Source organism: Crocodylus porosus, unplaced genomic scaffold, assembly GCF_001723895.1.
Source record: "Crocodylus porosus isolate Cpor-Errol unplaced genomic scaffold, CroPor_comp1, whole genome shotgun sequence".
NCBI lineage: Eukaryota > Metazoa > Chordata > Crocodylia > Crocodylidae > Crocodylus > Crocodylus porosus.
Window position 1 is genome coordinate 11,539,736 of NW_017728928.1, and position 23,322 is coordinate 11,563,057.

General features: G+C 48.1%; 2 protein-coding genes across 5 annotated transcripts in view; one reads left to right on the plus strand and one right to left on the minus strand.

The window, feature by feature from the left end:
• The first annotated feature begins 3,539 nt into the window (after positions 1 to 3,539).
• On the plus strand, positions 3,540 to 11,564 carry OTOP3 (otopetrin 3). Its single transcript, XM_019542809.1, has 7 exons — positions 3,540 to 3,891; positions 5,916 to 6,052; positions 7,337 to 7,395; positions 8,385 to 8,503; positions 9,445 to 10,067; positions 10,161 to 10,367; positions 11,394 to 11,564. Exons 1-7 carry the CDS (start codon positions 3,540 to 3,542, stop codon positions 11,562 to 11,564), a joined length of 1,668 nt encoding a protein of 555 aa, XP_019398354.1.
• Positions 11,565 to 15,984: 4,420 nt separating this feature from the next.
• Positions 15,985 to 23,322, minus strand: part of HID1 (HID1 domain containing) — a 42,046-nt gene continuing 34,708 nt past the window's right edge. For all 4 annotated transcript variants that reach the window (XM_019542520.1, XM_019542521.1, XM_019542522.1 and 1 more), the window contains 4 exons: positions 18,356 to 18,436; positions 17,824 to 17,915; positions 17,226 to 17,384; positions 15,985 to 16,514 (listed from right to left, as the gene is read on the minus strand). In XM_019542520.1, coding sequence (XP_019398065.1) covers positions 16,451 to 16,514; positions 17,226 to 17,384; positions 17,824 to 17,915; positions 18,356 to 18,436 — 396 coding nt within the window. In that variant the 3' untranslated portion in view covers positions 15,985 to 16,450. The remainder of the gene's footprint in view (positions 16,515 to 17,225; positions 17,385 to 17,823; positions 17,916 to 18,355; positions 18,437 to 23,322) is intronic.

Genomic DNA, 23,322 nt, shown 5'->3' on the forward strand with positions numbered 1-23,322 from the left:
CTAAGGCTCTTTAGCTCCTTATCGGTCTCTTATGAGGGACTTTGCCTCAGAAGTCAAGGATTTATAAAAACAACCACCCAAGAGCTTCACAGAGTTTAAAGGTTTCTGTTCTTAACAACTGCTTTTTAATTCCACTTTGCGTGGATTTGTACACTCCTGGCATGCTTAGCGTTTCAAGGAGCACAAGCTCAGCTAAAACCACCATCATTTTGCCCGTTGGCTCCTAACTAAAAAACAGGAAAAAACCCCAAACAAAACACACACGCTCTGGAAATCAGTTCCCATTCATGCAAAACATCCACCAATAAAAGAAAGAGCCCGTCAGTAGGAATTGGGGATATCCTCAGTTGTACAGCACAGATCAAGAAGAGCTTGGGTTTAGAGAGCTGAATACCTGCAAATCTAGTTCTCTCTCTGAGCTCATCTCTACTGGCCGGTAGCGATGCCAAGAACTGCTTCTCCAGAGCTTCCCTGGCTTGCTTGGGAAATATACCTCAAGGTCTGGGCATCTATCAGATCATGCATCTTATCTATATTATTTTGCAAATCCCTAAGATGAACATCCCACGGCTTCTGCTGGGTCAGCAAAACTCTGTGTAAGACAAGTATCATAAGCTGGCATCAACTGACATGGCCCCGTCGAGCTTAAGCAGGGAACAGCGCCCCGCGTCTCAGCATCTCAGCATTTCTGCTTCCAGTTCCAGTTGGAAATGCAGGTGATAGATATGCAAACAGCGCAGCCACTGCTCTAATCCCTCAGACTTTGCCTACCCAAATAAGACAGGCCCCATACCCAAGCCAGCCTGGTTCCAGTTGCACCCAAGAAAGAAAAATAACACACCCCCAGTTTGGCCTATTTCAGGACAGAGAATATGGGGGAAAAAAAATGGGGGAATGCTTGGGTGGGGAGCTCAGCGCAACTCAGGGCCCTCATTAAAATGGGGTGGGGGCAGGAATTCAGGCTCTGCCTTGTTCTGGACATACCCATTAACCCATATTCCCACCTGCACCTCCCCAGAGCAGGCCAGTTATAGGAGAGCAACTTTCAGCCACATCAGAGCTTCAGAGGCATTAGTCACTTGTGGTTTTACCACTTGACACATCCTGTGCTAAGACCAAATAAGCTGTTGACAGGGGCTGGCCCAGCAGGCGTATAAGAGAGTGGACTCTCATTGGCTGCTGTCCACAGAGCTAATGAGCCTCTCCTCTCGGTAATTAATATAATGACAATAATATTCCAAAAGTCAACAAGGGAAAAGAAAAAAAAAAAATCAATGTGCTGGGAGAGCACGAGCCTCACTCTCCTGCCGGCAGCCCTGGCAGCCTGTGATAACTCATCTGGCTTTTGAAACAGCTTGTGCGGGTCCAGAGGTGAACGCCGTTCATCTGCTGGGGACTCGCCTGGCTTGGAGGATGTAAGGGAGACCTCATCGGGAGTCACTCGCACCCCGCGGACATCATTCACCTGCTTGGAGGTAAGGACATTTCAGGGTGCCCTGCCCGGGTGTATGCTGCTCTTCACCTTCTCCTTTCATGAGGACCGGGTGGAGTAGTACGGTCTCTGGTGCTGCGCAAGGAGTACAGGTCCGTTACTGGGGTGGCCTTATCAGTCAGACCTGGGACCTGCAAGAAGAGGGATTCGTTTTCATATTCTTCTTTTGCCCGTCACTCATGACCCGTCCCTCCTCCTCCCTTGGGAACGGGGGGCTCTGTCTACCACCACACCACTAAAACGAGGCAGATTCTCTTCCCGCAATTGAGGCAATGGGCTAGGGTCGTAGCCACCCCAAGCAAGGTTTGGTGTATCGCCACACAGGAACGCGTGAGGGAAGAAAAGCCAGGATTTTTACCACCCAAAGAGAGCACGGGGCTCTTCCTAAAGCCCCAGGTGGCTCATTCAGAAGGGCGTTCACCTGATGAGGTGGCACCTTTTGGAAAGGGATCTGTCTTTACTCAGCACATCAGCGAGATCCCAGACAGCTACTTGAGCAGCTGTGGGTGGTGTGAGCAAATCAGCCCCACTCCACGCGTGAAATAAGTTCCAACAGATCTTGCACCGGTAACAACATCTGCTTGGGGCTTCGGACCTGCTTGGCAAAAGGCCTTTTCCTTAGCCCTCAAGGGCTGAAGAGGTCCTCAGATCTCAGTTAAAGAGTGTTTTAATGAGGTGCCCTCTATGATCTCAGTTAAAGAGTGTTTTAATGAGGTGCCCTCTATTAGAAAGACTGTTTCTCCCTGTATCAGGGAACTGATCTAATGGAGAACTGGAAAACTCTGAATTTGGGGGGGGCCCACCTCTCTTCATATTCCACTGCATCCTGGGGATACATCCCAGGCAGTTATTCTGCGCTGTCCAACTGTCCTCCAAACGGAGAAAGAAAAAGTGATACAGCCTGCACATCCTGCTCTTGATACACGCCTCTGGGGTAGGATCTCCCACTCACACTTGGTGCTACCCTAGGCAAGATCCTCCGTTTACCATGCAGCTCTGATTGTTGCAACTCCGCTCCGTTGTCTCCTGCATCCAGTTACAATAAGAGTGCACTAACTGTTAGTAGAGATGGGCCTGAACAAAAAGTCCCTGAACCCAAGAGAAGTTTTGATCTAGTTCTCGACATAGTAGTGGAGGGAAAGGAACAAGCTGAAAAACTGGGTCCCAACCTGAGCTTGGGAGATCAGGGTCTGAATGCTGCTCTGATCATTGCTACTCCCTGCCCCAGCACCTCCAGGGCCTTTAACCAACACCTACACTTCAGTGAAATCCCCTAATCCAGAAATATGGGGCTGGTATTCCTTTCTTGTTGTGCCTACTTCCTTCAGAGGGGTCCCTTTATCCTGCTTTAAGCATGCAACCGTTCTCCTATCAAGAAGCTGTCATGAGGGCTCAAATCCTCTTTAATATAACTGAGGACAAGACTGAGCTCACAGCTTCTCCCAGCACATGTGAGGGTCCCCTGGAGGTGCCACAATGTGCCAAAGGACAAGGGTCATGCAGGCAGGTTGCAGAAGGAATACCAAACACATGTTTTTGCCTAGACATGATCTTTCTACCTCTTTTAGGCTGAACCTCGTATCACTGTGGGATCTGTGCTGAGACCATTGCTTTTAATGCCTTATCTCACAGCTGAGAGGCTCTGGCAGCAACCACTCTCCTTCTTCTCCCATCTGGGTGCTGGAGAAGGAAAGCGAGACCATCCTGCGAGCTACAGGTGCGAGACACGAGCCCTAAAGGAATCAAGTGGCCACTTGGCTTTTTCTTGTGCTCCGAGCGGCTCCTGCAGGACATTTGGAGTAGATGAAACCAGGAGCTGAGCTGAGACCAGACTCATCTCCCAGGCAGTTTATCTCCAGTGTGTGACCAAGTGGCAAAGGCTCAGCAGTAGAGATACAACTTTCTCCCTACACCTGTGCTCTGATTGCCCTTCCTTTCTTTAAAGGCACAGGGTGATCCCAAGCAAGCTCCTTCCATGCAAAGTTGCCACAGCTGCTGGGACATGGCTGGTGAAGAAGCTGCAGGACCGAGGCACCCCCCTCCAGCCATGGAGGGTGAGGAATCGGCCTCAACATACTCAGAAGCCTCCAAGATCCACTACGAGAAGTCTTGGCTGCACAGACACTGCTCCTCCCTGCTGCAGAGGGACAGGCAGGCCCAGAAAGCCGGACAGCTCTTCTCAGGGCTGCTGGCCATGAACGTGGTGTTCCTGGGCAGCGCCTTCCTGAGCAGCATGATTTTCAATAGGGTGACCATTACCCTGGGGGACGTCTGGATCTTCCTCTGCATCCTCAAAGTCCTATCTCTGTGCTGGGTAATGTACTATCTGCTGGGCACCACCAGAAAGCCCCATGCGGTGCTGTACAGGGACATCCACGCCGGGCCAGTCTGGGTGCAGGGTAAGTGCGTCTGTAGCTCTTGCCTTTCGGTCAGGTTGGCCAACGTGTAGCATGCAAGCCACGGCTGGCATGGGCAATGGCACACAGCAGACTGGGAAGGGGACAGGCAGGACAGTGACAGATAGGGCAGGGAGCAGAAAACTGAGCAGCAGATCAGGTAAGGGAAAGGGATCCAAGTGGCACTTGGGGAGGGTGTGGGGCTAATTGGTGGCATGCCTAGCAAAAAAAGCTTGGCCCTCAGCTGCTTCAAACCCAGAGCACTTTGCCTGTAAGGAGGCATTCCCCCCACCACCAAGAGGCTGCCACCGCTGGCATAGCAATGCCATGGGAAGCATTGGCTAGTGGCTATAGACAGTGAGCCCCTGTAGTGACCTTGGACACTGCTCTTCATGTCCTCCATGTCTTATCTTCCCTGTCAATGGCTGTGGAAACACCCAGTGCCTCTCTTACAAGGATGTTGCAAGGCTTCAGTGCCATCATGCAACAAACCATGACAAAGCAAGGCAAGGGCTGGTGTTCCTGGGCAGCCATGAGCAGAGGAGACCACCACTCCTGCCCCCAGCTAGATCTCTGGGTGGGAATATAGGCCAGCAGGATGGAGCTGCTCTGACTGGCAACCATCCCTGCTGCCAAGACGTCCCCCTGCCTCTTGAAGACAGAGAGTGTGCTGGGGATTCTCCATTGGCAGTTACACGGGTGCTGCCCTCGACCTAGTCCTGTCTTCCAAGGGAAGATTTTTGCCCATTGAGTCACCTCCCTGCAGCATCCAGCCTTTCCCCGCAAAATCTCCGCCCAGCCCTTGTTAAGTCATGAAGTGACACCCCTACGTTGCTCTGCCCCTGGTTTATTAGGAAGTTGTCATTAGGAACACAAAGAACAGAGGACCTGGTAGGTCAAAGGGATTTGGGGACTTAAAAGTGCAGGCAGGGAGGTTTTCAGAGCCACCTACACAGGTTTGTCCCCTAGTTCCTATGGATTGCTTGGGGCAGGGGCAGATCTAGAGGGGGTGCTATAAAACTGTTGCACTCTCCTCCCCTTTGGTTGTGCTACAGAGGCGCTCTTAACACGGGGTCTGGCTGCTTTTGCCCTGCTCTGAAGGGGTTTGCACTGCTGCTGCTCAACCCCCTCCTTTCCCCTGATACCGAATCCAGCAGGGAGGGAGGAAAGGGAAGGGCAAACAGCAGCAGTGGTCACCCCCCGGGCTTCAGAACAAGGCAAAAGCAGGGGCCCTGATCAGCCGGTAATCTCAGAGCTCACTTTGCAAATGTGACAGTCCAAGTGGGGCGGGGGATACAGCTCTTCCCCATTCCTGGATCCTCTACCGCCTTGGAGGCTCCTGAAAATCCCACTTTGCACCTATCTGCCTAAATAGCTTTGACAAATCCAGTCCCAGAAAAAGCTAACAGGACAAGATGGCAGCAATCACCCCTCACAGTTCATCGCTGCCACTGTTTTCAGAGCAAACCATGAGCTGGAATTTCACCTTGCCCTGCCCTCCACAGACACACGCGTGAACACGCTCACACGCACCCACACACATGCCCCACTCCCCTGGTAAGAAGTGAACGCAGCAGCACCGTTCAAGGAGCTGCACTAGAAAGACCCACGTTGTGTTGATCATTTGAGTGTGGCAAAAAGGGCATAATTCATTGTCCCCTCCCTTCCAAACAGTCAGGAGCTTTCCAAATGTTCCCAGATCTGGGATTATCCAAATCCAAACTCGGACATCTGGCCCATCCCTGAAGTGCCAAGCCACCTGTCCTTTTTCAGGCACACCAAGCACGAGAACAAGCACCTACTCTGGAGACTTTCAAGAACCATTTGGACTTTTATCTTGCTGGGATCCTTTGACCTAGGGCAGGGGGCTGGACCCAATGATCTTACAAGGTCCCTTCCAGCCCTAATGTGTATGAAATCTATGAAACTATATACGAAACGAAAGGTTTGGGTGGTGTCTGCAAACCCTTTTGCCAGGGCCGGGTCTTCACTCGTTTGCTTGCTCATGATTTGTGCTGTTTGGACAGTGTCTCTAGTGATGTTCGGAGCCTTCAGCCTTCTCCTGAACGTGTTTCACATCGGTTACATCATCAGCCACATACAGTGCAAATCCTACCTCGAGATCCTGTTCCCATGCATAGACATCCTCTTCCTCACCCTCCAGGTACTGAGCGTGGTCTTCTCCAGTATCCAAGTCATTTGTTCTACTGCATGGATGGGTGGTGGGGCTACAAGGGAAGCTGGAGTTAGGATGCATGTAGGTAATTCTTATTAACAAGCAACACTGGTTGGTTTAAATCCTAACTTCATTGAAGGGAGCCCCACGGGACCAGGAGAAAAGTCGATCAAAGGAGGGCGTTCACCCTAAGAGGGTTACGTCCATTACTTGCAGCATCACAATGGAAAAATTGGTCTTATCTATTGGGATTCTTGGCCCTTGCTATTATAATGAGGCTCTACTGTGCATTGCTGAAATGTCTGGCACAAACCAGGCTCAAAGAAATAAAAGGAAAAGGAAATGGTTACTTTGAAAAAATAAGGCTGAGAGGCCTGAGGAAGGGTAGTGTGATTACCTTGTGAAACCTTGCCTGCGCGTTGACCCACTGTGCAGCTGATCCCATAAAGGAAAGAGCCCCCAAGGATTCTTAAACCTGCCCTGGGATTTCAAGGACATGCCCCAGCCTTGTTCAGCGTGTCAGAAAGGAAAGACGGGAATAAGTGGGAATCTGGGGTATTAACCTCAAGGCCCAGGCAACTGCCTTTACCAGAGGCGTAAGGAGCTTTGTGTCCTGGGCAGTGGCGGTCTCCTCTAATCATGGAAAATTCAGGTTGGAAGGGACCTCATGAGATCTAGTCCAGTCCCCAGCTCAAAGCTGGACCATCCCCAACTAGATCATCGCAGCCAGGGCTTCGTCTAGCCGGATCTTAAAAACCTCCAAGGCTGGAGCTTCCACCACCTCTCTGGGTAACCTGCTCCAGTGCTTTACTACCCTCCTAGTGAGGAAGTTTTTCCTAATATCTAACCATGGTAAGACTCATCACCCAGGGCTATTGCCCCACTCGCCCACCCTTAGTCATGCTACTGGTCATTACACCAGTCTCTTTTCCAAAAATCAGGCCTCTGTCTCTGCCGGCAATAACCAGACCCCAAGAACAAACTCAGTTGCATGCTTACATGACTTAAGCACAGTTTGCAACCAGAAATTCTGTCATTTCTGACCTAAAACTATTTGAGAAAATGCACCTCATCCTCTCTCACAGAAATAGCCTCTCTCCGACCGCTCTCAAGGAAATGTGGTTGCAAATGCCCCTTTCTCAGAATTAGAGCTGTGCATGTACCCACACAACTCACATGCAGACACTCCTGAACCTATGCACGCACGGTCACATGCCTTCCCCTCCACACTTAACAGGCTTAGGTTAACGTTACTGTATCTATTGATTTCAGACTTACCTGTTATGGCACCACTCCAAGGACTGTATCCAAGTCCAGCACAACCTCACCAGGTACGAACAGAGAACGGAGGGGCTTTCTTCCCACCCTCTCCTTTTTTTAAACACCCTTGTATCACACTGGTTGCCATCCTTTCTGTCCCTACCAGACCTTTCTTCAACAGACTTACTCAGACTCTTTGTACTCTGCATTGCAACTTTAAAGAACTTTGTTTTTGTAAAGTGAGAGGGGTGATATATTTGAAAGCAAATCAGACCCTTGTGTTGCTCTTCCCTCTTTCTAGTGGGCCTTAATTGGGATTTTCCTTCCAAGCCATCTTCTCCTACGGCCTCCAAAGCTGTTTAGCCCCAGCCTATTTGAACATAACCCTGCCTGTGGTTCACTGGAGTTTCCTCAGTGAAGTATAATGGTCTGCTCAGGATGGACAGAAGATTGCAGATTACAGTAGAAAAGATTAACCCTCATATATTGAGAAAAAATAAAGAGACTTATACATTGGAACAAACATCCATTCCAGCAGAGGTGGGAGAAATCAAAAGGATTATTGGCATGTTCACTGGCCGGGGGGGTTAATATTTAAAGAGTGAAAAAACGGCATGAATTCCAACTCAGGAATCTTCTTACTGCACATGAAGGCTGAAGCACCAAGCTTTGATCTGAACTTTCCTGTTCTTATTGCATCTACATGGGACCAGCCAACTTTTTCTGGCCATCCTGGTGTCCCTGGGGCAGCCACAAGCCTGAAAGGGCTTGTTGCTTTTTCCCAACCGCTAGCCATTCCTGTTGTAGGACTTGCTACTAGTTGTGGAGTTTGGTGGCAAGTTAACTGCAAGTGGGAATCTGTGCTAAAGCCAAGGCAGAAAAGCATGTAGCAGTACTTGTGGGTGCAAACCTGTGCACGCAACACATGGGTAAATGCAAGTCCAAGAGCTCTATGCAGCCTGGACAGCATATCTGTGCAAAGCAAGGAGAAGCCAAGGGAGGCCCATTGTATACTCATGATGACTGGACACATGTTAAAGGTGCTTGTCTCTTTTCACAGGTGTGGGCTGATGCTGACCATCGCCACGAATCTCCTCCTCTGGCTCTTAGCAGTGACCAATGACTCCCTCCACAAGGAGATTGACTCACAAACTCAAAGCCGGCAGCAGAGATTTGCAGGCATGGCCCATTCTTCACTCCTTCTTAATAGCAACAGGTAGACAGGTAGGATGGGCAAAATGTGGAGTCAGCACTAGTCCTTGGCCCCAAGGATTCAGTTATCTCAACCAGCCCCACTGGAAATCCCCTTAAATGCACACAATGCAGACATCTCCATTTTCCTATTTTCCTGGTTTAGCTGCAGATGAAGACAGGCTTTCAAGACTTAGGTTTGTTGAATGAGCCATGCTTTAGCTGATGGGTAGTTTAAAACATGTCCATTTACCTGGAGAACTACTTAGCTGATGAACTTTAGGGATCAAGAGCAGTCCTGGGAGATTCGAACACATACAAAGGGTATGCACAGTTGATTAGAGTCCAACTCCTGCCTCTCCTTCCAGAGAGAGAAAGTGAGATCCCCATCTGCATCTGAGTAGAAGGCTTCATTTCCCTACTCAATTAACTCATCAGGGCATGGGAGAAACTGCCTACAGCCAAGCAACAGGAGGAGCCTCATAGTCCAAGTTAGAAATTTCAGCTCTATACCCGAGGGGCTTAGTGTCCTCGTATGTGCGAACACTGAACAAAGGTTAGTAGATCAATCTGGGAAGGAGGATGAGTGCTCATCCTGGCTTTCCCAATGACACACTGGGTTTCCATGGAGAAGTGACTCGGTCGTCACCTTGTACAAACTGGGAAACTAGTAATTACCCACATGACTGGGTGGATTCAAAGGATTAAGAATAGTTAGTGTTTGCATGGTGCTCAGCACATGTCGAGTGCTACATATGCTCATTCTTAAGGCTCTACCATCTTGAAGGCTCAGTGCCATTCACTTGGATGTATGCCAGGCATTACATTTCCAGGGGCAGAACCTCCCTGCAAGCACCCACAAAACAAGTAAGACATTTCCTGGGTGCTCATGCCTCACCAACATCCCCTTCCCTTGTTTCTTACTGCAGGCAATGAGACTATTTCATGCGTTTGCCCAAACACAACAGCCTGCGAGATCTTCCAGAGAGGCTACATCCTGCTGTACCCCTTCAACACCGAGTACTGCCTCATCTGTTGCACCATGCTGTACGTCATGTGGAAGAACGTTGGCCGGCGCATAAGCCATCACCACACTCCTCACATCAAGCCCAAGTTCAAGCTCCGAGGGGTCATTTTTGGGCCACTGCTGGGCACTGCTGCAGTCATCATCGGGATCTGTGTCTTTGTAGTATATCAGATCCAAGCTACTGGGTCTGCAGCTAACCGCGGGGTCTTCCTGATGTATTACTCCTACTATGTAGTGCTTCTGCCTATGATGTCTGTGGGTGCCTTAGTTGGGACCATCATCCACAGCTTGGAAGCCAGGGAGCTGGACACGCTGAAAAACCCAACCCGAAGCCTTGATGTGATCCTGCTCATGGGAGCAGCCCTGGGTCAGATTGGGATGTCTTACTTCTCCATTGTAGCCATTGTGGCCACCAACCCCCAGGACCTGCTGAACAGCCTCATCCTGGCCTACTCTGTCATTCTCATCATCCAGCACATCACCCAGAACATCTTCATTATCGAGGGGATTCACCGGCAGCCATGGGTGGCAAACACTGATGCTGGCCACGCCAGGGCCCACAAACAAGACTCATGTTCCCACAGCGAAGAGGGAACTACATCAAACAGCAGCCAACAGCCCACACCATCTACTGCCAACAAAGAAGCCAAAGCAAAAGAACAAGAGAGTCATGGAGACTGCGACCCCAAAAAAGATTTTCCCCTAGAGATAAGGCAGGAGATCAGGAAGCTGTCACAGGCCTACATCCAGACCTACAATGACTTGAACTGGAAGAGGAAAGCGCTGAAAGAGATCTCCTTCTTCTTGATCTTGTGCAACATTATAGTAAGTATCTTTGAAGTTGCCTGCTGTACATGTCAAGCCTTGGAATGAAGAGTATGCAGACAGTTTTGACCGAGCCATACATTAAATGACACACACGCACAAAAACACATTTATATGCAGACACACACTTCTTCTCTTTCCTTTAAATCATCCTTCCAGAGGAACTCAATCAACATTTTCTAGTCCAGCTAGATAAAACTCTTACACATCAGGGCTATAATGGACTTGGCATTCCTGTTAACATCCCTCTTCCGTAATCTTAAAATATCTTTTGTAAGCTAATGGCCCCAATTTGGCTGGCAGGCAAGGTTCTTTGAGTAAATGTGATATCTTTTATTAGAGCAACTGAGGAGGTGGGGGGGAAAGTCCAGTTTGGCTGGATTTTCTGGAGGTTGGAGGAGGACAGGGATATTTTCCAGGGGGAAGAAATGGACATTTTTCACAAAAGCAACTAAAACCTCAAGTGCCATCATTTTAAGCATATCAGAAAGTATTAGATGCCTGATTAAATCTAGGGAATTCATTATGTAACAGGAAGGTACAGGAGATGGTAGTAGGTCCTTTTAAACCAATCTGTTGTAGTAGGACTTGTCTGCAATCAAAGCTGTGTCCTATTATTACAGAACTGTTACCTGAGCCTCAGCTCAGACCACAAAACTTGGCTCAGGCATGTCCCCCACCCCCAAGCTTGAAAGCATAGTTAAAACTTGAGTGGCTCCATAAAAACTCAACCAGGCTGTAGGATAACTACATTGTGACTCGAGTCCATGGCTGGAGTAGAGACAGAACCTTGCTTATTAAATAATGCAGCCAGATAAGGGTGGATGGATGTATCCCCTCTGTCTAGGGCTACTCGGTATTAGGGAGAGGGCTTCATCACTCAGAGTCGCTTTGTGATCCCTCAGAGCTATACATCCATCAGCACCAAAGCTTTCTGAGCACACCCAGTGTCAGAAACTGGCTTTGATGGACCTGCGTGATGACTTAACCACATTTGACCTCTTTTCTTTTTAAATACCATTCTAGCTCTGGATCATGCCCACGTTCGGGGCACACCCTGTGTTTGAGAACGGATTGGAGAAGTCATTTTATGGTTACTCCACCTGGTTTGCCATCGTGAACTTTGGGCTACCCCTGGGTGTGTTCTACCGAATGCACTCAGTTGGGGGACTCCTCGAGGTCTACGTGTCAGCCTGAACTGGGCCCAGACCCCCCTTGTCCAGTGGTGGAAGAGGACTGTAGCCACAACCAGAGGAGTCCAGTGGGAACAGAGCTACAGAAGGCTTCCAGCTCTTTTTTATTTTCAGCTTCTACTTTGGCTCCTCTGAGCACTATTTTCTTAGGAGTTGCAGAGGCAAGGGAACCATATCTTGTGGTTTTCAAACATGCCGGTACCAGGTTTCTCCACAAGAGAACAAAATTTAAGCCGCTCTCTCGCTATTCCTGGGACACAAGCTAGCATTAGCATAACAGGAATGAGAATGAGAACATATAGTGGATGCTGTAAAGTAATGGGACTTTAATCATTTCATCTGACCCCTTTGAAGGAGAGAACATAAGAGCAGCATCAAGATAAGCAGACAGAGGGACAGGCCTGCGCTCCACAGCATCTCTAGAACCAGCTCTACCCATTGATGCTCACCGGCATGCCAGCTCTCTCGTCGCGAGACATACTAGCTTTCTCAGGAAGAGGACGTAGTAGTACCTGAAACACATGCCCCAGAATCAAGCACTAAAGGAACAAAAAATGCTCACTTTCTATATGGGTCTGTGAAAGGATAACTGTTATAGTAGCATTCAGGGAATATGGTGCAGTGGTTAGCGCTTTGCAGTCTGTACCTGGTTCTGACATTCAGCGTGTGACCTTAGGCAAGTAAGTCAGGCCCTTCACATCTCAGTGCCTGTATTTTTCCATGGGAATAATACCAAATAACCCATCTATCTAGCTTAATTAAGTGTTCTTCCAGGCACAAGGAGATACTCAGGTAAAAGCACTAGGGAGGTATGATAATTACTGTGCTACTTTGGTCGTTTGAACTTGATTGATCTCATGCATGGCTTTTGAGTGCATTTCTTGTTTTGGAATTAGTCTACCCTTCGGTGGAAGTGAAGCGCACACCATGCGTGCCATTTCAATAGCCCTAAAATAAGATAATGCTAGACCAGCTGTGAACCCGCCTCTCCGTTCCCTTGCTGCTTTGCACGGTACATTGTAGCATTCATTAATCTGAGAGCAAAAGCAAATAACGAATTAAAATATACAGTGCAGGATCTGATCAGAGACCCAGGAGATTTTGATCAAAACAAGAAGGGTATGTGGGAATGACACAGAAAAGTGGCAGGACCTTGTGAGATGAGGGGTCCCAAATACTAAGACTGGTGAAGAGAAAAAAATTAAGCTGAACATTCAGGTCTGCCAGTGCAATTGTTATTTTACTCTCTGCTCAAAGAGCCCTATCCAAAGCCCAGAGAAGTTAATGAAAAGCCTTATTTCAGCAGGCAGTGAATCCAGCCTTTACTAAGCCCAAAGATCATATAAAAATTGAAGGGCAGGTCCTGATTTTACAATCAGTCCATCTTCTCCTGCTTTCAAAATTTGTCATGAGACTTAACCAAGGTTGATAAAGTGCAAATAGCTCTAATGTTTGTTGCTTCCATGGGATATAAATCACCTGAAAGGGCTGTTGGGTTATGATCAGAGCTTCGTTCTCTCACATGGCTGCATCCTTGTGCGAAAGCAAAACTCCCTACAAGCGGAAGATAGAACGCAGATAGCTATGGCCTGCAAACCGCTTCTCCAAAACCCTCACACAGATGTCTGAGAGGGGTACAGTGATGGCCATCCCCCCCCATCCCCCCAATTTTCATCAGAAATTAAAAGCAAGCAAGACCAAGTGAGCATGGACTTTGCCTCGTGAATACTTTTACACTCACCCTTATGTCAACAAGAACTGTCAGGAGGAATTACAACTGGATAAATCAGGCCCCAGTAGTTAATTATTACTCCCATTTCACAGTTTGTACCAGAAATCCACCAGAAGGAACTCACCAAGGCCGGGCTTGTCAAGTGAAGTGAGAACTCAAACCTTTTCTGTGATTGTCAACAGATGCTGGGCAACGAGGGATGGGCATGGGGAAGAGAAAGATCCTTTGTTTAATCAGCTGCATCATGGCCAAGGTTATGCTTGAGCTGAGTGATCAGGGAGCTCTGATTCCCGAGATCTACATATCAACACTATCTATAGGCATGATATACACTGGTGCTTACTGAGTTATAGTCTCTTGTTGGAACATTATGAACCACCTGTCAGGTCCGATCAGCGATGAACAGGCCACTAGTCGATCAGCTGCAGGACACAGGAACTGCCTGAGCAGAGTGGACTAATGGTCCCTCTAGCTACCTTGTTCTGTCTCTGGCGATGGCCAACATCAGCTGCAAAAAACTCTATAATAGTTCATTCTGGAATGGCCTGTCAAACGAGGAAGCTAAAAACAGAAAAGTTTATGCCCTGATGCATAAGGGTTTAAAATACTTTTTGCATGACACAGGATCCCAAGAACAAAGGCTGAATGTTTTCAATGTTTATATCAGCATTTAACCCTTTCTTTTAAGATCCTGGGCTCAGACAGATCTGCATAAGTGTCCATAGCCTGCACGACTACAGCAAAGGAACAGGATGCACAGGTCACGCAAGTCTTCCAGTAACAGTCTGGTGGAAAACCAGTTGGTACAAAGGAATCCTGGACAGCATAAATCAACCCAGGAGTCACACAAACAAGACCATAAATTGTTTCTGGGAGAGAAAGTCAAAGCGTGTGCCATATTTCAGATTATCTTTATCTCTTTGAATGTAAGCAAATAGTTTACAGTGCAATTCGATTTTCATGGAACAAAGACTGAAAACACCAAAAAACGAAAGATTTCAGGGAAACTCAAAGGAAACAAAAGGGGGGGGGGATAGAAGATACCACAAAACCAGGGAAGGCGGGGTGGGGAGAGAACCCAGTGTCTAGGACATAAAGCCCCTCTCCAGCTGAGACGTGCGAGTGCAGTACAATCAGGGGCTGGCCCATCACCACGGGCACCACCCAATCACATTCTTAAGACAGGAAATATTCCAAGCAAAATATAGAGTTCAATCTGTGAATGTCTTTATATACAGGTGGGGGGGGGTGAAAGGTGGCAAAATGGATGAGGCATGGGGAAAGGAAATGCTCTCTTCCTTATGCAGCCTTTCTTCTTCAATGGTCTTCCAGGCTACACTTCAGGGGGCTGAATTGGGCAGGGGGCTTTAGTCCACCTTCAGCACCCAAACAGGGAGACGGGTTCACTACTAGGTCAGCAGGCTGCTTGTACGAAAGCAGGCCTCTCTACAGAAGAAAAGCAATACAGCTGGTTGTGTAACACTCAGGTCTTCACACATGGGTGGGGAGAAAGGGGAGAAGAACAAGGGAGCTGCTGTAACACACCTGCCCCCATACTTATGGATAGTGTGAATGGTCAACTCAGAGTCACCTATACCTGACTCATTGGATTACAGATGCCAAACCCTTATCATCGCTGGACAGAGCACAACCCTGGCGGCTACACGATGGGGAACAATTTGGATGGGGCCCAGAAATGGCTCCTGCTCATTTTGTGGTCAAAAATAGAGTTGAGTTGCAGGAAGGCCCTTCCAGTGATCTGGTTCAGACCTCAGGACATAGTCCAGTCTGCAACCTGCACTTAATCCATTTCATGAGCTAGGAGCTGATCTCCATTGACCCTGCAAAGTTCAGGCTCCTCATTACCGCACTTGGGCTCCAAAGCAAGCCAGCTTTCTTAAATCCAGAACCCATCGGGTGCCTGGAAGAACTTACCTTTACCCCAGAGTCCCTCCTGCCTAGTTGCAACCGTTTTAATCATGCCTTCAACATGCTTCTCGGGATGTCCCCAAGACCCTCCCTCAATGCCTGGCACTGAAAAAGCAGTGGACAACCCACCCCTTTCACCCTTCTCCAAATGCCCTCCATTGTGACAACCTGCCTGCCCAATAATGACACAGCTCCTTCCAAATCCAAACAAACCAGCTCATCAATCAACTGGAGAAGGCTGAAGAAGGGCAACACATATTTATTTTTTCTCCTTGTCAGGCTCAGCTTCCTGTTGCCTCCCCTACGCTAGCCCTCCCAGCCTCTGCCCTGATTCTCCATGATTGCACACAGCTTTCCAAGGGGCTGTAAAACATATATACCCCCCTGTTCGCTGCAACAGTCCACCTGCAAAGCCAGAATAACATTCCTGGTCTGCAAATCTCTGAGGCAGCGACAAGGTGGGGAAGGAAGGAGAGTAGATCTTGTTATTGCACTGAAGCATCAGCTGCTACAAGAACCTAACACTAGTTTCCAAAGAAGGGGAAGAAAGGAGGGATGTAAAATAGAGACCAGGACAAAGTGGATCTCCTTCAGCATTCCCTTTTCATTAAATAAAAGATCCCCCCAACTGTACAGAGTGAAGCAAGACAGCAGCAAGTACAGAGTGAAGCAAGACAGCAGCAAGAAGACCTGCAACCTGATGGGTGTTAGAACCAATTCTTTGGGAAAAGAACCATGCAAAACCCCTCTGTATGTCTAACACTCCCCTCCTGCAGTAGTAGCAGTTTCCCTCCATGATTCAGTTTAACTCTTTCTATTGAGTCTTTTCGATTATATGCTGAATCTAGCTGGGACATGACCAAGCGGAGAAACTCTTAAGCTGTGGCTGATATGGCTCAGATTGGTCTCCAAACCAAAGCCAGGAGTGAGAGGACAGAAGAGCTATGAATGGTCTGATTTCTAGTGCAACAACACAAGGGACAGTCCTTAGGCATCTCTCACTCAAGGTTGCTAGGAAAGGAGGGGGAAGGAGTGAGCAAGGGGATAAGGATCTGCTCACAGGTCCTCCTTAAAGCTTAAAATGATATGTAGGGAAATGGAAATGATTGTCCTTTTGGTCTCGCAGCTGGCTGTGAAATGCGAGAATAGCTGTAATGAAGCAGCACACAGCGAGGTCTTGTTTCCAGTGTTTTCCTTTAGTAGAGGTAAGTGGCCTCTTCCCTGTGCTCTCAGACTCGCTGAATTTCAAAGAGCTTCACATCTGTGTCATACCAGACCGGGGGATCCACATTCCTGGAAGGGAAACACATTTGTGTTATTTTCTGCACAATGGAGTGATGCGTCAGGCACGCGCAACCGCCAGCTGGGATTCCAGGACTGGGTCCTCAGGACTTTGATGGTTTTGCAAAGAGGAGTCTGCTGTAACTATGAAGTGCTGAGACATCCTTCCACACCAATCCCCGGTAGTGCCTCTTGTAAGCAGAGGCAGACATTAGAAGAGTTGCAATTCCCTCCACAGGCTGTGGGGCTTCCTGCTTGGAGAGGAAGTTATCGGTGCATCTGTGATCTCCCGTTGCTACCTTTTCTAGCGCTCCTCACCGGAAGAGACAAGTCCTAGAGCAGCTACAATTTCACCCACCATTTCATAAATGAAGAATATCCCTAGGGAAGGTGCTAGCCCAAAGCCTGGGAGACCCAGTTTCCATGCCCCCAATCACCATTATCTTATGTGACCTGGAACAAGTCACACAGCCTCCTTGGGTGGGACTTGATGAGGAAGTGGGCTTGCAGCAGGTTCTACCAGATTACTTGTCATCTGCAATTACTCTGACATTAACCTGACGTTGGTACGAGGGACGCAACATGAATACATGAACCACTCCTCAAAGTAACTAATGCCTGACAAGCCTCGAAATGGCAGTGCCCTCTGCAGAGCAAACACATCCACAGAAACCTCTCTGTTGTTAGGGAGAGCTGGGCTTTGTTTGCACCTAGCTAGGTTACCTCAGATAAATAACTCCCCACATGTAGGTCCGGAACCACATGGCAGTGCCCGAGTTAGCTTGGTATTTGCGGATCAGGATGGGGTGAGGGACAGGTAACAGTCCCACCAGCGTGCCATGCTGCAAGAACTTGAGGATCTCGGATTCATCCGTGAGGCCCCTGCAGAAAGCGAGAGAACATGAGCATCCTCAGCTGTCCCCTATGGCAAAGGCTACAGCAGAAAGTCCCAACCCAACAAGCATGTACACCATGCACATATACGTATGCAAAGGGCCAGTGGACTCGACTATGGAAGACGCAGGTGGTGCTAACCCAGGGCTGAGGTGGGCCAGCACCTGCAGCCACTGCAACCACTTCACCCAAACTCTGCAGAGAGGAGCTCCACATGGCACAAGGGAAGCCCCCACCACCAAATGCTGCTGAAGCCCTGCCTTGGCAAGCCATATCCAGTAACTCCACAGGCTTTAGGTTCTCAATCCCTGGGTCTATATGATATCATAGGCTATAGCTACTCACACCCACCCCCATAGCTGGCCCCCAGTCAGAGGGGCTCCACACACATCTTTGTGCAGCTCAGCCTCTTCCTGAGTGCACTTACTTATCAATGCAGATCTTTTCCACTTGAGGGACCAGCACCTGCAAGAGTCGCATGATTGTCTGGAGAGGCAGCTTTGACTTCCAAGAGATCACCTGCAGGTGAAAGTTCCCCCCCAAGCAAGAAAAATCAGTGTCCCGTGGAGATGGTTGCACATGTTTTGTGGATTAGGCTAGTTGGTATTCAAGAAGGTACTTCACTTTTCAACATGCTGTGTATTTGGTTTTAGAAGTCTCTGACAAGGGGTGTGTACCTACTAAAACAAACAACACGTCAGAAGGAAGCCCTGACAAGGGACCTTGTCACAGCCAGGGTCTCTCCCTCTTCTCAAGGTATCTTCTGCTCTAATACAGAAGCCTGGGTATGCACCCAGCTCACTGAAGTCTATGAGACACTCCATGGATGTCAGGGGATCAGGCCCCAAATCCATTTAAATTCCCCCAGATACATCTGCCTCAGCACAGCTGAGATGCCCCCGCTCGGGAAGCAGGAGTTTCTTCTGCCATCTATTTCCTCTAACCCTGGGTTTACCCACCCAGTCAGAAGTTGGGGACCACTGTCCGGTTGAGGATGCACTGGACAGCCGCCTTCGCTCCTGCTTGGGCTGCAATGTCTCCTGTTAAGATTAAACCAGAGTCAGCACAAGCATGGAGCAAAGCAGGGGCATCTGGTCTGTGTCAAAAACTGCCCCATCCCCGGTGTACTGCTGTACAAAACAGCCTGATCACGTCCCAGGGAAAAACATACCAATATCAGCATTACATTTACCCCCTTGTTTGGTACTAGTCTTGAACAGCAGAAAAGACCTGTTATGTCTTCAGAAGGGGTTACACTGTAAGGAAGCCCCAGGGTTATGCCTCTGGCTACTGTCTTTCATGTTTCTGCTAAGACAGTCAGCAGTTAAAGGAGCTGACAATTTGGCCAGATTCAAAAAGGGATTGGGCAAATGCTTGGAGGAAAGGGGCATCAGCAACTATTGATCATGGGAGACAGTGGTACAGCCTCTGAATCAGAACTTCCTAGACCTTAAATGCTGGAGGCTGCAAGTGAGAGAGGAGCAGTGGGGAAAAACCCTGGTCAGACCCAGCTCACTCTCCCTTTCAGCATCCGATCTCTGCCCCCACGTGACCCAGGACACTGGGCAAGATGGACTTATGGGCTGACCCAGTAAATGGCAGTTCTTGTGTTTTCATGAGACCTGAAAGGGACAAAGCAGTTGGCAGTTCTGGTTTTGCTTCTTTCTGATGTTCATGAAGGCTATATTGATGTTCATGATGTACTATATTGCTCCAATGAGATGTCAAATCCCATATTTTCAGGTTCAGTTTGGATTTTTCGGGGGGGGGAGAGGGCAAGGGGATGGGGGTCAGGTACACCTTTTCCCCAAAGAGCAATTAGTAACTGCAGATAAAGCCCTAAATTGCTATAGCCCTCATAAAGCCCACAGAAGACCCAAATAACCAAGAAACGGGCTCAAAAGTTTAAATGCACTAAAAAACTACAATAGAAACCACTCTGAAGAAAAACCTCACCTGCCCAAAATACAGCAAATGGAAAAAATTAATGGAGTGGCCTGGATTAGACTGGTCTTGTACACAGAATGAGTACTAGTTTAATAATATGTTTGCAGGGGCAGTGGGGGGGACCAAAGGTTGACACACAGCTGGAACAATACACTATTAAAGACTGAAGCTTTCAAATGTAAGCAGGGATTTTGGACATGTGTTTCTATGCCCATCTTGACATATCTTCAAGGGATCTCATTTTCTGAGGTGACACTCAGCACTTCCAGTAAATCAGACTTTTTAAAGTGCCTTATCCAAAAAACAAGCATCAAAATCACTATTTGCCTTTGAGCATTTTGAACAAAGAGTTTAGAGAGACTCTGACTAAAACATCTCTGGCCAGGCTTTACTTCCTTGTATTAATAGTGGCATATTCCTCCTAGTTTCTTCAGTCACAAAGAGAGACACAGACAGACAGGCAGACAGAAGACGTCTGTCTGTCTAAGACCTGGGTATCACAAAACAAGGTGGAAAGATAAGCCTGTTAAAATCATTTCAGGCCTTCCTTGTGTAGGACAGAAGACCCCATTTTTGACACCACAGCCCACTGTCATGTTTTCCTAGTGATAGCTCAGAATGAACAAGCCCCACAGAGATGAACAGCAGCAGTTCTAGGTCCTTGAAGTCAGTGTCTACACCTACATACCAGGGGTGGGCAAAACGCGGCCCGCAGGCCAGATGCAGCCTGTCAGACCGTTCTATCCAGCCCGCAGGGCCCCTAAAAAATTTAGAAAATTAATATTAATCTGCCCTGGGCTGCTTGTCATGCAGCCCTCAATGGCTCAGTAAGTGCCCTCTGCCCAAAATAAGTGCCCGCCCCTGCTACATACTCATAGATGCAGAAAAACAGCTCTGCTTGGGTTTATGTGCAGTTCATCTTCACAACTAGAAGCACCAGAAATTTAGGCTACGATGCTTTTTTCCCCCACAGTGAAAGCATGAACTGGGCACAAGTTCAAGGTGCCGTCATGTAAGCAGACCAGACAGGACAGGACAGGACTAGGAGCAATGGCCTTAAGCTGAAACAGGGACAATTGAGGCTAGAGACTGAGGTCCTTTCTGAACATAAGGCCAATCAAGCATTGAAACAGGTTACCTAGAAAAGTTGTGGAAGAATAGGCTGGACAGACACTTGGCTAGGATGACCAAGTCAGGAATGGTCCTGCTTTAAGCAGGGGGCTGGACTAAATGACCTCCTGAGGTCCCTTCCAACCCCACTTTTGTATGATCCTAAGTGTTGCTATGTGGGAAACGTCCCAATCCAGCTGCTGGTCAGCAGGGAGTCATTACTTCTGCACAAAGGTGCAACTACCAATGAGTATATTCCATGGAAGGCTGATGGATTAAAGCCCCAGATGGCAAGATACTCGGGCCTTTTTCTAAATGAACATTTAACATTGTCCCATTGGCTCCAATGGAACCATTTGGGTTCTAAAAACAGGTGCATGCTTTACTGAATCAGGGCCAAAGCCAGGCAGTGACAAGGGCAAAAGGGGAAGGCAAACCACGCAGGGAAACTCAGCTCTCTTGAATTCTCTCTAACTGGCAGTTCAGTTTTGCAAAGTTTGCCATTCCAACATCCTCAGGGTTCAACCTATTCAGCTGCAGCATCACACCTACACACGGGCTCTAAAAATATATTTATAACAATATAAAAATGCCTGTTTTAGTTAACCTGACCTACTCCTCTTCCTCTTTCACTCACAACCCTCCCCATCTTCTCCCCACTGTTCTGAGTCTAGCTCACTGCTGACACATTTAGGGAGCAGTGGGATAGGATTTATGCTGCAATATGAATGTTAAACAAAGATGCTTTTGAGATGGCTCCCACTGATAAGAGGAAGATCAATGATGAAAGTCCAGCGAAGTGTTTTAAATCAGTTAGAGGGGAGAGGACTAAGCTTCACCCTATGGGGTAAGAAAATGGTCACTGTAGATAAAGGGACATGATTTATTGAAGTATTTGCTGCTCAGTAAAATACATCATGCGTACATGATCCAACCCTCCTTGGATCCATGGAGAGAAGCACAAAACTAATTGAAACACTGGTAGTACAGTTACAACCTTCACCTTTCCTCTTCTCCCAGTGCATTACTTCTGCTTTTTGGCCCCACTTCTGCAGACACATGAATAGTCCTGTTTATATGTGGGGCAATTCACATGCACGTGTCTCCAAAACTAGACCCAAAGACCCACGTGATGAAGCCCCAAGCCTATGGGCAGCTAAAGATGGAGGGAGCTGTTAGAAGAGATGGGTTCGAGCACTGGGATCTTCTGCTGAGTGCACTAGAACACAGCGCCCTTGTGCTACTACACCTTTCACGTGTGAATAAGTCTATCTGGCTGCCTAGGCATGAAGGGACGTGGCCTTCAAGTACCCATATGAAGACGCAGCCTCACTGGCACTACCCTTGACAGCTGGATACTGTCAGCATTCGAGTCCCCTTGTCTGAAGGTTTCAAATGTACCAAAGTGCCATCCTAGTCAGCCACGGAGGTGAGGAGATGAACTGTGAACAACCAATGGCCTTTATGAGAAATCAGCGATAAACTTTTAGCTGACCATGGCAGTTTCCCTTGCTTTGTTTTTAACAAGAACAGATATCTGCCTTATGAAGAGCCTATCCTTCAAAAAAAAAAAAAAAAATGCTTCTGGCTTCCAGGACAGGAGTCAAAATCTAGATATAAATTCTGCAGCGCTTGTTCAGTTCAAAACGTTACCGGGGGAAATGTGATGAAACCTTGTTACGGTCAAGTGGGCTTCCCAGGACAATGTCATCAGAAGCAGAAGACAGCTGTCTTTGAAATAAGCCATCACTTAAGGAAGAGACAAAACAGGGCTACTGGTCCAGATTAGGGTTTACAGATGCCATAATATAAACAATAAATTTCACTAGAAATAAAGCTTGATTTTAGCCAAGTTTTGGCTAAGCAATCCCTCACACACCAAGCAAAACCACTACCCCAGTCCAGTGCTGGGGGAAATTAGACAGGAGAGACTGACTGGCAAACAAAACTACAGGAGCCCAGAAAGGAAGGTGGGAAAGCGTTGTGTGATGTACCATGGGACTGTCTTGCTGCCTACTAGGTGGTGAGGCAATGATCCTCCTGATACGAAAACATCCCAGATTAAAAGTCCAAGTCAAAGGTCCTCCTACACCTAGATGGCTCCTGGGATTAGAACTGATACGGCAAACTGGTTCCTGTAGCCAACAGCATAGGAGGGAGCCATGTGTGACTAACATCGAGTCCAGTCACTTCCAGTAACCCAGACCAACCAGCTGGCTCAGCGGGGGCTGCCTTCTGCAAACCAAGGCTCACACTCACACCTCTGGAGCTGCAGGGAGACTGCTTTAACTATCCTGCCACTGTGCTCCTTAAGCATCCTAGATAACGAATACTTAAACCAGAGCTGCCTCCACTACTGTAACCTGCCTGTCATGGAATGAGCCCACAAGAGAACATACATGAGGTGTGCCTTGAAGGACAGCGTGGGCTGTGAAGTACTGCGTAAAAGGGATCAGCTGAAGAGCTTGCACAATGTTAACAAGCTTGTACAATGTAACCAGTGGGAAAAAAAACTCTGATCATAGTCAGTTCACTCTCCCTTTCGGCATCCACTCTCTGCCCATGTGACACAGCATACTGGGAAACGTGGACCCGTGGTTTCACCCAGTAAATGGCAGTTCTTTTGTTCTTACGAGAGCTGTCCTCCGTGCGTTAACAGCATTGCCCTGGGCTCCAAACAACCCTGCCAACCCGCACGTGTGCTGCACTAGGTAACGCTTGAAAAAGCATAAAGCTCATAGATTTCATAGATATTAGGGCTGGAACGGACCTCAGAAGATCATCGAGTCCAGCTCCCTGCCCAAAGGGCAGGAAGTCAGCTGGGATCATAGGATCCCAGCAAGATAAGCATCCAATTTGCTCTCAAAGG

Coding starts and splice junctions, on each gene's coding strand:
- OTOP3 (XM_019542809.1), top strand. CDS start 3,540: ATGGAGGGTGAGGAATCGGCCTCAACATACTCAGAAGCCTCCAAGATC. Junction 7,396..8,384: donor GTCCAGCACAACCTCACCAG/GTACGAACAGAG, acceptor CTCTTTTCACAG/GTGTGGGCTGATGCTGACCA. Junction 10,368..11,393: donor TGATCTTGTGCAACATTATA/GTAAGTATCTTT, acceptor ATACCATTCTAG/CTCTGGATCATGCCCACGTT.